Consider the following 12,101-nt stretch of genomic DNA (forward strand, 5'->3'; position numbering starts at 1 on the left):
ACACACACACACACACACACACACACACACACACACACACACACACACACACACACACACACACACACACACACCGTAATGTTTGGCAGGACTACCTGTAAGCTGATTTGTACCCCTATCTGTGTTGCTTAGAGGAAAATGCAAATGGGTTTTGAAGAGCCTGCAGAAGACTGGGAGTGTGTGTGTGTATGTGTGTGTTTTACAGTGTTTGTGTATTTAGGTTTGTTTGCTGCTTATCACGGATTTATTTTCTTGGCAGTACTCTGACGAGGACAGTTGAGTTCCCAGGTGACCGGGGGCCCCTGGGGATCCATGTGGTCCCTTACTGCTCGTCTCTCAGTGGAAGGTAATTGTGCACGCACACACACACACACAGAGATTTGTTTCAGATTTGTTTTGATAGTCACGAGGATGGGCAAATGGGAGTGTTTACTCGTATAAGAACAGAAAATATTTATGTATTACATGCATTGAATCACCGTTTGTCTCTAAATTTTCTTCTGCCAGGACTCTGGGCCTCCACATCAAAGGTGTGGAGCCGAACAGTCGGTCCAAAAAGGAGGACCTCTTCAAGGAAGACGAATGCATYGTCCAAATCAACAACACGCCGCTACAGGACAAAACTTTTGCTGAGTAAGCATCATAGGGTGTGGATGAGTTAATGTTTGAGTGCAAGTCATGACCACAGAAAACAATAAACTGAGTAAAGTTTTACTTTTTCTTACAAAACTAAAAGCATTTTTAATAATTGTTTAACCACAGCTGAACATATGGTTTTGTTTGTGGAGTAAAACAAGAAGAAAGCAGCGTCACACAGAGGAGATCTGGCAGGAAGTCAGAGTGATTAGGAACATATAGCATGTGGCTGTACCAAATAACCCATAGTGAGTTCCAGTGAGCTGATCCTTTAAGTCTTGTATATAATGAGCAAACAGGAACTTGAACAAGAATGTGAATTGTTCAAACCCTGCTGCACCATCTGCCCGAAGCCAACTGTGCATTAATATGTGTTCCTGAGAGCCTCGTCTGTTCATTTATTTTTAATTTTTCTTATTAGATCTGAAAAGACAAAAAGAAATCATTGGATAATGAGATCACTTAACAAATCAAAATCAATTTGTTTTACCTTTTTGAATCTAAAGGTTCTTAAACAAACAAATATGCCAGATAATAATAACTAAAACCAATAACCACCAAAACTGGAAGACAAGGCGGGATCATCTCCTCAGGTTGGAGAGATTTACTTCAAATGGATCAGTTTTAGTGTCTGGGAGTCTGAAACACAAGGAATGAAAGGATGGAGCTGAAGGTGGGTCGACAAGTCTGTTGCTTTGGTTTGTTGCCATGGGAAAAAGCAACTGAACTGTGAGGCTTGATTTACCAGTCCTCCTACATTCTAGACCTCACCTGTGGTCATGAGATATAGATCATGCCTGAAACAACGAGATCCTGGGTAGAAGTGGCTGAAAGGAGCTTCCTCCGCAGACTGGCTCGTGTTAACACCTCGYCTATGTTGGAGTACAGTCCAAGTGTCTGTAGCTCCTTGTAACTGTGACCACTAGTGACATCAACCTGAGAAATGTTTGTTTAAATGGACATAAAGTTGTTTTAGCACCTTTCCTGGCCACACTTTTGAATTTGGTGCGCAGAATTTTGGCAGCACAATAATTAATAATACCAATGGATTCAGCTGTTTAAAAATGATTAGATATAGCTCAGGTTTTCACCCAGCGTTTAAAATGTAGTTTTACTGTTGAGCTAATTGTCTGTTCTCTAGCTCCCTACTTGGCATGGACAACTTTCTGACTCTTGTTCTAAAAATCTACAGGGAATGAATGTTTTTCAACAGACTTGTGACATATGGTTGTAAAAGCAGGATGTAGTTTTGCACATCTATTTGAAGTTTTTACATTTTAAGACCTCAAAATAGGACAAGGTCATGAGATTCGGACTAATTTAACAAAAAGAACATCAATTCTACCTAGAACAAAAGCTTTTCACCTAAGGATATTTAAGTAGTTTGACCTTAAAAAACAATTATCCTGAGAAAAAAAAACCAAACATTTTTTTTATCAGTTACTCATTATTAATCACTTTTCCCTATATGATTAATTTTTTAAATAAGAATTGAAATGACTCTGAATAGTAATATCTAAAATGTTTTTTTCTAGTAGAATTTGTCATTTTAATTTTGCTGAACACTTACAAAATAAAATAAAATAAATGTCACAATGCAGCTTCAACTCTAGTGCATGGATCTACAGGGTGAGTCAAGTCACAGAACATCTTTTTTATTTAAAAAACAAAACAAAGTGACATATCCGAATACCTAGGGTAAGATAGGGGTCCTATCTCTTAGGCTGTGTCCACAACATGGCCACCACCTTCAGAGCTGGTGTATTGGATCAAAGTCACAATTTTCCAATGGGAAGGTGGTCATGTAGCATTTCAAAAAGACCAGAACTGCCTCAGGTAAAATACAGATGTGCAATGTCTCCTGTGGTTCAGAAGTTATTAATACAGAGGTTCCAAACTTTTGTTTGTCACGTTCGTCTGTKTTCAGCACCAGGGACAGCACACTGAACGTCAAATAGCTGTGCATCACAGGCAACGTTCCCAGTTGTTGTTGTTGCAACTTTCTTTGTGGATAGCTTTTGAATAGCTGGATAGCTTGGTGGATAGCTTCTTCTTTTTAAAGAATAGTATCAGATTCTTCAGAGATATTTATAAGGACTATTTATAAGGAATAGATCAAGTAAAGCAATGAGTGACTTGAGAGAAGATCTTAAGAAACAGAGATGGGATGAAGTGTATAATGATGATGTCAATATTGCCTATGATTCATTTATGAAAATTTTGGTTGGATTGTATGGTAAGAACTGCAATTTAATTAAAATAGGAGGTAATGTTAAGAATAGTGCTGTCAACAAACCTTGAGTGACAAATGGGATGAAGAATCTCGGTAAGAAAAAAGTAATTTGTACAGAGTGTTCTTGAAATCAAGGATAAAATATTCAGAAGAGAGGTATAAAAAATATAAAAATAAGTTGACTTGGATTATAAGAAGACAGAAAAAAGAATATTATAGTAAATCGTTGGGTAAAAACAAAGACAATACAAAAGATATATGGGGAATAACAAATAAAGTCATAAAAAAGGAAAAAGTACATTTAAAAAACCCCAAATTACTTTACCAAAAATATTGAAGATGCTTACGATAAAGATATTATAGTAAATGATTTCAACAATTTTTTTGTAAATATTGCTCCTAATTTAGCTCAACAAATACTGTACTTGTAGTTAAAAATGATTATAGTATTGGTCAAGAAATAGTTGATAATGTTGACAGTATGTATCTTGATGAAGTAGAGGAGAGTACAACAGTGTCAAAAAAGACTAGTAACAGTTATATTGACATGAATATGGTGATTATTAAAACATTATAAATTAATTATTCACCCATTTACATACATTTGTAATTTGTCTTTTGCAAAAGGGATTTTCCCTGACAACATGAAAGTTGCAAAAGTAATGCCAATTTATAAAAGTAGGAGTAAACATGAGTACAATAATTATAGACCTATTTCATTGCTCCCACAATTTTCAAAGATATTGGAGAAGTTATTTGTCAACAGATTAAATAAATTTATTCATACATATAATATATTAAGCAGTTGTCAATCTAGATTTCATGCAAATCACTCAACTGCAACAGGAATATTTCAGCAGCAGTAGACAAAAACAATATCTAGTGAGTGTATTTGTAGATTTACAAAAAGCTTTTGATACTTTAGATCACTCGGTATTATTGGTTAAATTACATAAATACGGTATCAGCGGACTAGCATATGATTGGATCACATGGTATTTGAAAAATAGAAGACAGTTTGTAGAAATTGGTGGTAGAAGGTCTGCTGTGCAGGAACTTAGTTGTGGAGTACCACAGGGGTCGGTCCTTGGACCGATACTTTTTTTTTTTGTATATTAACGATATTACTATGATTTCTAAATTGCTTAAGTTTATTTTATTTGCAGATGACGCAACTTTATTTTTTTTTCTGGTAACAATATTAAAAAAGTGTTAGAGGTGGTTGGAAATGAATCTACAAAAATTTAAAAAAATGGTTTAATAGTAATAGATTATCATTAAATATTGGTAAAACAAGGTTTATGATATTTTGTAGTAAAAAAGTGATGATGATCAATTGTATGTTGAAGGATCTGAAATACAAAAAAACAGAAGAAGTAAAGTTTTTGGGTGTTATTATTGATGAACGTTTGTCATGGAAATCTTATATAAACTACATAAAAGGTAAAATATCGAAAACAATTGCAGTGATAAATAAGGTAAAGGATGTATTAAATAATAAGGCTTTGTATATTTTGTCTAACACTGATTGCACCATATCTGACATATTGTGTGGAAGTGTGGGGTAATGCCTGTAAAACATATATAAACTCAGTCTTTCTTTTACAGAAAGGAGCTATTAGAGTTATTATTGGAGCTAAATACAGAGATCATACAAACCCAATATTTGTACAATTGAGTATACTGAAATTTCATGATTTGATTGAGTACAATATTTTAAAAATTTATGAATAAATCACATAAAATAATGTTACCAAACAATATTCAACTCCGATTTATTAAAAGGGAAAGTGAATATAATTTAAAAGGTATTGAGATCTTTAAAAAAATTACTTCAGAAATGTGCTGATGGAAAGATGTATTTCAGTAAAGGGTGTTAGATTGTGGAATGGTCTTGATAGTGAGGTGAAACAGTCTAAATCTTTATTTGTGTTTAAAAACAACTTGAAAATTATTATGTTGAAGTGTTATATTACTGATTAAGGTGATGTTCTGTTTGTATTTTTGTGTTCAGGGGGTTCTTTTGTTTTTCTTTTTTTTCTGTATGCTGACAGTGGACTTGTTTGGAATTGATTTTATTTTTTAGCGAAGAGGAGCAGATATTATAAGTTTATACTTCTTTCTGCTCCTTTTCATTCATGATTTTATTGTAGTTTTTGTTTTTGTTTTTTTAGTTTTTTATTTTGTATGACTTGTTTTTATAGATTATTTTTTATTGTTTTATGAATGAATGAAATAAACACAATAATTAATTAAATTAATTGAAAAACCACAACAGATATTGCACATCTGATTGAGACCATTCATTTCTGATACAATTCTGGTCCACCTTCCCATTGGAAAAACTTGCTCTTGGTCCAGATGGCAGCCATTTTTCAGACATAGCCTTAGGGCTGGGCGGTATGACCTCAAATTCATATCACGGTATAAATTGAACCCCTTCATGGTGACGGTATATATCGCGGTAGAGAATTATCATAAAAAGTTAAGATAATGTAATTTTTTAGAGCTTTTTTTTGCAGAAAACTGTAATCTTAATTAAACCCAACGTTTTTGCTTTAATATCTGCCGCCAAACAATGAGCTAGATACTATATATCTAGATACATAGATACTATATAACTAGATATTCGCTAGAATTTCTTCATTATATTTCGAGCTTCTCCTGCTCAGTTGTCTCTGCACTCGCAGCCCTATTGACACATGTGAGATGACGTAATGACGATAGGACGGTAGAGTATAAATTTCTACCATAGGCCAACTTCATACCGTTTCTACTGTCTACCGCATATACCGCACAGCCCTGCATAGCCTAAAAGATAGCCCCCCCTCACCCATTACTTGCTGGGTTATTCAGAGATTAAATTTTCCCTTTTGTTTCTGATAAGAGTGTCCTGTGACTTTTGACTCACCCTGTATATAGATAAGAATGTGGTAGAACTTAGTTTTATCCTATTTTTAAGGATCAAGTAGATTTTGTGACTATAGAAATAATATTTGTTGGGAGTTTAGTCCAAACGCTATTTCAAAGTTTGCCTCCTATCAACCATTTAAGTCCCCTTTCTCCATCTAATCCTCTCTCTCTACAGCTAAATAAGTTATTTCCTGTTCTTAATTTTTCCTCTTTTCGGGGTAAATGGTACATTTTGTTGTGTGCTTCCTCCATGCTCTTTCTCGGAGGGAGAGCAGAATGGTTCTGTTTAACAGCATCCATCTTGACGTTGTCTGACTCGGTGATCGAAGTCTATTAAAGCTGAAACAGAGGGACTGCTGTAAGGTCTTCCCATCTGATAGGGACCTGAATGTCCCACACCAGCTGGAGGAGTTTCTTTGTTCTTCGTCCAAACAGAAATACAGCTCCATAAGAGGTCCACAGGCCTCATTCGCTCTCCATATTTTTTGTTTTCTTATGCAGTACTCTGTAGCTTTGTTGTTTTCTTTGCTGCTCAACACTTATCATTTCCCTCTTCTGATGTATTTTACAGATTTGAAAGCCAAAAAGGTGAATACTTTCCCATCTTCTTTTTCCCCTGTAGATCTCAGAAGGTGTTCCAGAAAGCCATGGGGTCTCCTTCTGTGCGTGTGGAGGTCGTCCCTGTAGCCAACAAGCCTCGCTACGAGAAGACCCTGATTGGTCAGATTTTCTCCAGTGATGACAAAGACCCTCCTCTGTCGACGAAGAGCCCGATGGTAATCCGCGCTCGACCTGACGCCCAACYCGAACCCAAACCAAACCTCAACAAAGCTGACGTTAAGCGACCGGAAGCGCGCGTGATGACTCCAGAACCGGTCCAGCGGACTGCGTCGCCGGTGCAGCCCCGGTCTGGGCCCGGGTCTTTGGAGAGGTCTTCTCCAACACCTACAGCTGGGTCGTCCTCCCCGACTCCCAAGACAACCAACTACAACCAAAGCCCTCTGGCCAGCAAGAGCTCTGCTGTGCCTGGACTGTCAAACCTTACCAACAAGAAGGGGGGCAAGAGGATGAAAATTGACTTAAAAAAAGGTATAAATAGTCACTATGGTGTTTTGTTGCACGTTTCGAATTCTAGACTGCAGGTTATTTCCATCTGTCCCGCCAAAAACCCAAACTTTACATTTTTGATGCAATGTAACAAGACATTTAAAAGGTGAAGGATAATGATACTTGTCCTGCCCCTGAGCTGTTGGCTTTGAGTAACTGTTTGAGTAATTGTGGTACCAATTTAGTTGAATAGCCCTATATTAATATGTCAAACATAAGCTAAACCTCCCATTATGCATGTTGACCATGCCTGGGAGTTCCCAGATAATGAGTTCACAACTCATCAGGGAGTGAAACTCTCTTACTTTTCTTTTAATAGTATTTCTTTATTATTTCACAACAGCCATGTTTCCATCCAATTTTAATTCGAATTTTGAGCGAATTTTAAAAATTTTGCAAAAAGGAAAAAAACGAAGAAATGCAAATCAGATGTGTTTCCATCAACTGGCGTGACGCGAATCAATTACATCAGACACATGCGTGTAGTAAAGAGGAAGCAAAAGTCGCATCTCAGGAAAATGTAGAGAAGTTATCAGGAACGTGTTGCTACTATCTGGAAAGTTATAATTATTCTGTCATCAACTGGGTTTGGCGATTTTACACGCTGTCTGGAGATGTAGAGGAAATAATGCAATTCTTTTCACGTTACGGGATTTACTGAGAATACGCCGACAGTGGGAGGAGGGTCCAGCTGCAGTAGCGGCTGCAGTCGCTCTGGTACCCGGACCGGTTTCGGACAGACAGCGAGAACAGCTGATCGACGTGTGAGGTAAATGTTCTCTACGTCAGAACTGATTCGACAGTTGTGTTTCCATCTCTCTTTTTGCGCATTAAGTCATTTTTGAAAAAAAAAAAAACAAAAACCACCTCAAGCGAGCGTATCAACTTTTATGTGAATTAGAGGAAGATTTCTCGAATCATGCCGTTTCCATTCACCTTTTCTGATGCGATACTTCAAAATGAGCATTAAAAAATGCTGATGGAAACACGGCTGTTTAGCCCCCCATACATGTAGTACTTCTCAGTGTTTATAAGAGGATGTGTTAACACGCTGTTTCTATGCAGGAAATACCACGTAGAGCTCAGTTATTGTTTGTTAGCTGTGCTCAGACAAATGAGAAAAGGAAAGTGACGTTTCCTGTTCGGTCAAAGTTGAACATGAAACATCAGAATAAATTATGCTCATGTGGCCCTCAGTGAAAATTAATTTGAGACCCCTGCTTTATCGGTTTGTGGGAAATTGTTTTGAATCTAGATCTGGACTGGACTGTTTGGATAATTTGTTGTGCTTTTAAATTTGAACCCAGACCGAGTTAATCCTTTAATGCTAGAGTGTCGATAGCTGAGCGTGCTCTTTGGTGATGAATACAGTCTGTTGCAGCAGGTTTTAGTGATGTGGATTATTCAAAAAGATAACTGCAATTGGACTACATGTTCAAACACATGGTAGCTATCCACAGTCAGTCTCTAGCTTTAGCTGAAAGCCCTTTTCACTACTGTTTTATTGTCAGCTTCTTTCTTTCCATCCACCCCATTTCGTCCCCATTTTCTCTCCGTCCTTCTTTTGTTTGATTTTCTTTCTCTGTCTCTTTTTCTTATTCCCTCGCCTCTTTCTATCCTTTTCACCTGATACAAGATCAGAGCAGAGGGTATTATTGGGTCTCTACTCTCCCTCGGCAACAGGCGCTTTCTCTCCATGATTGGCAGGCGGGGAGGTTTAGGTGCGCTAATGTAGGGCAGGCAGAGGCTTAGCTCGGAGACCAGATAGCATCTTTCACCGCCTTTAGTATGCCACGGTGGCTTTGCTTACCCCCCCCCACCAACACACACACACACACACACACACACACACACTGCCTTAGACTGAGCGTGGCACATTTCACTCATGGCTTGGGGCTTGTGGGGCCGTGAAAGAGGGAGAAGGAGGAGGCTCTGGGGGGGGTTGTCGGTTTATGTGTGGCTTTCAGAAACACACACAGGAAGTCAACATAAGCTAGCAAACTCCAGAAGAATCTTCGAGGAAATCACTTTGCATCCTCAGGGAGGGAAACCAGGAAAAGGATCTCCGGTCCCCCTCTTTCCTCTGCTTTCACCTTCTTTCCAAAACTCTTCCTCCGCTTCCCTCCATCAGCCACCGATCGGCGTGCTCACACGTGAAATTAAAGGCAGCGTCTGTCTAATCCAGCTAAGAGAGAAGCCTCTCCTGGCGGCTCCGAGGCTGAGCCTGGCAACTAACCCCCTTAGGGAAACCAGCACTTAAATAGTAGTTAATTCGAAGGGACGACTCTGAAACCACAGACCGGGTTCAGCAGGTGATTTATCAGAAGAAAGGAAGGAGAAAATTGTCTCAACAGGGAGATGAGTGGAAAAATTTAATTAAAATGGAAATAAAAAGTCATAAAAAGCTTAATTAAGTCTGATTTTAGGGGCAGAAATGTTTCAGATACACACTGTGATGCATGCTGCTTTGTTTCTTAAATAGGCACCGAGGGTTTGGGCTTCACTGTGGTAACCAGGGACTCTACAGTTCACGGTCCAGGGCCAATTTTGATTAAGAACATCCTGCCACGCGGTGCAGCAGTCAAAGATGGCCGACTTCAGCCCGGAGATCGCATCCTGGAGGTGAGCTCAGCCAGATCGTCGTAAATCTTGTCTCATGTTGCACTTAGTTTGTCCAGGTTCCTAACAGGGTTTCATGTCTCTCATGATACCCTGGAGATGACTCTAGAGCAGGGGTGTCCAATCATGGGCCTCCATCCTGCATGTTTTATCTTCTTCCCTGCTTTAACATGCCTGAATCAGTGATTGAATTATCTCTTCAAGTTCTGCCTTAGCCCATTAATCACTGACTCATTCAAACCAAGTGTTGGAGCAGAGACCTCTAACATGAGCAGGATAGTAGCCCTCTAAGACCAAGAGTGGACACCTCTGATCTAGACTAAGAGCTGGAAAAAAGAATCTCCACAGCACGTGTCAAGCTTTAATTTAAAAGTGGGTGAGGTCTGTTGTGGCATATCAAGCTAATAGCTTTGTCTAACTTGTGAGACTTACTGTTTACCCCTTTCAGAATAAAAGCATTTCTTTCATGGAGTTTATATTTTTTACCATTTGAAGTTAGTCGAATAACAGTTTATGGGTATTGTATTTGGGTATTCATTATTTAATTATTGATAAATGTTATTTTAGTTTTATTTCCTTTTGCTCTGTTAGAAGTTTATGCTACATGTGTCCAGCAGTGCCTGTAACAGGGCATCATTTTTATTTATTATGAGAAAAATTATATAACAGCAGTAGTTTAATCCGCTAAATGAGAAGATAGTTCTGCTCTTAGCGGTTTAGCGGAACTCTTTCCACCCCTGGTGGAGATCCTAAGAACATTAAAACATGACAACTGGACTTCTTTTTATGTTGCTGAATACGTTTCGCTTTTCATTTAAGGAGCTTTAATATTACTGATGGAGCTTCTTGAATGAGAAATGTAAGTTGGAGTAGCCATCAATTTTCAAATAGTCTCAGAGGTGGTACCAGAAGAAAGGATGCTGTGTGGTGCACAAANGAGGACATGTTCATGCCGCGGGAGCTGGTAAGAAAGCATGGAAACAGACGTTTTTTACATCACACAAAGCTAACACCACTGCCTTCACTGATCTTCTGTCCTGGGTGTCCCTTTTTCATCTGTCTCCATCGTTTTCTTTCTTTTAAGCATTTCCTTTGCATTGTGTCAGTTTGTCTCAAAGGAGCAAAGCTGTGTATGTTGAAGCCCTTTGGTACCAAATGCAAACAAACTCCGGGTACGCTCTGGCCTTCCTGTACCCCCACCCCCCCTTCTGGGTTGTTGACACAGCAATGCCAAAGGAAGTCACGCACACGAGGCACAGCAGCCTGGCAGGAAGCGTGTGAGCGTGTCGGCGCTTGTCAACACGCCGCAGTCGTAAAACGACCGTTTACCTGCTGCGCCTGGCGAGGTCATAGGTCGGCGTCAGGCCTGTGAAACTGACACACTTTGACTGCACCTCACGGGACATTTAATCAATAAACACACTTTTAAACACATCCACACAGCCATGATGGCCGTTTAAATACCTAAGCTGCCTGGAAATGGTGGGTTTTTTTGCCTTTGAGCTTCTGTTCTCGTCCTCTGTGACTNCAACCAACAGGTGTGTGTTTACAGGAGAAAATGAGACAGGTGTTGCAGTGCAGGAGTGCAGCCCGTCTCCTTATGTTGCTTTAGTTCTTGGAATTTAACAACATTAACACTGATTTATTTGTTTAAACAAAAATGTAGCAAAGGTGTGTCTGTTTGTTTTGATTTTATTTTTTCTATAACCCTCAATGTTCTCTCTCTGAATTAATCAGTTTTTAGTTCATCATAAATATCAACTATTTATACAGTATTATTCTACTGTTAAAAACAGGCCATTTGGACATTTTAATGAACATCTTTTATATTTAGAACCAGACTTTATGAAAACTGTAATGCAATTAATGACCAAATATGAAATGTAAATGACATTTTTCTCATAAAATCTGTTGATTTTGTTTTCCCAGTGAGGTTTCAAGAGTTTTTAGCTATAACAAAGATCATAAATTACCCCTTTTAAACATTAAAACGTTCATAATACACACTTGATGCTTGGTGATAAAAGTCGACACTGGAAGGTTGGTTTTGCAGTTGTGTTAAATTCAAAAGGATCAAATTTCAATAATTTATCATAAGTAATCCTTTGCTCAGTACAAAATTACTTAAAACTGCATTTTTCTTAATGGGCTTGATTGATAGTTATCTGCCTTTAAATTTGTTTTTGCTGGTATTATCAGTGTATATGCAGATAGTAATGGGATTGTGTGTGTGGGTGGGGTAGGAAAAAATTCAGGGTCAGGATTTTTTCCACTCTCAGCCCTGTAGCCGTTAGAAAAATAAACTTCATAATTGAAAAGGGTTGACAAAAAAATCGGCACGACCTCTGATCTTCTGAGCATTTGTTTGATGATTTTTGTCATGTCTTAAATCCAGTTTGATTCCTTGTGATGTTTTCTGCTCCTTCTTAGTCTCAGCACCTCAGTGAACTCAATGCTTTATTACATTAGAAACCATTCAGACTAAATAGCAATTGAATTTATTAAAAAAACATGTTGCTTGTAAAATAGTTGCCAAATTTCCACCATTGTATTTTTCACGAAGTGGGGGCTTAAACGTCACATTCAGGAGGAC

General features: G+C 38.3%; 1 protein-coding gene across 2 annotated transcripts in view; it reads left to right on the forward strand.

Annotated features, from left to right (window-relative positions):
• pard3ba (par-3 family cell polarity regulator beta a) overlaps nucleotides 1-12,101 on the forward strand; it is a 232,395-nt gene that overhangs the window by 78,013 nt on the left and 142,281 nt on the right. For both annotated transcript variants that reach the window (XM_014018564.1, XM_014018565.1), the window contains exons 6-9: nucleotides 260-346; nucleotides 508-633; nucleotides 6,405-6,871; nucleotides 9,372-9,511. In XM_014018564.1, the coding sequence (XP_013874018.1) occupies nucleotides 260-346; nucleotides 508-633; nucleotides 6,405-6,871; nucleotides 9,372-9,511 (820 nt within the window). The remainder of the gene's footprint in view (nucleotides 1-259; nucleotides 347-507; nucleotides 634-6,404; nucleotides 6,872-9,371; nucleotides 9,512-12,101) is intronic.

This window comes from Austrofundulus limnaeus, unplaced genomic scaffold, assembly GCF_001266775.1.
Source record: "Austrofundulus limnaeus strain Quisiro unplaced genomic scaffold, Austrofundulus_limnaeus-1.0 Scaffold195, whole genome shotgun sequence".
In the NCBI taxonomy this organism is placed as follows: Eukaryota; Metazoa; Chordata; class Actinopteri; order Cyprinodontiformes; family Rivulidae; genus Austrofundulus; species Austrofundulus limnaeus.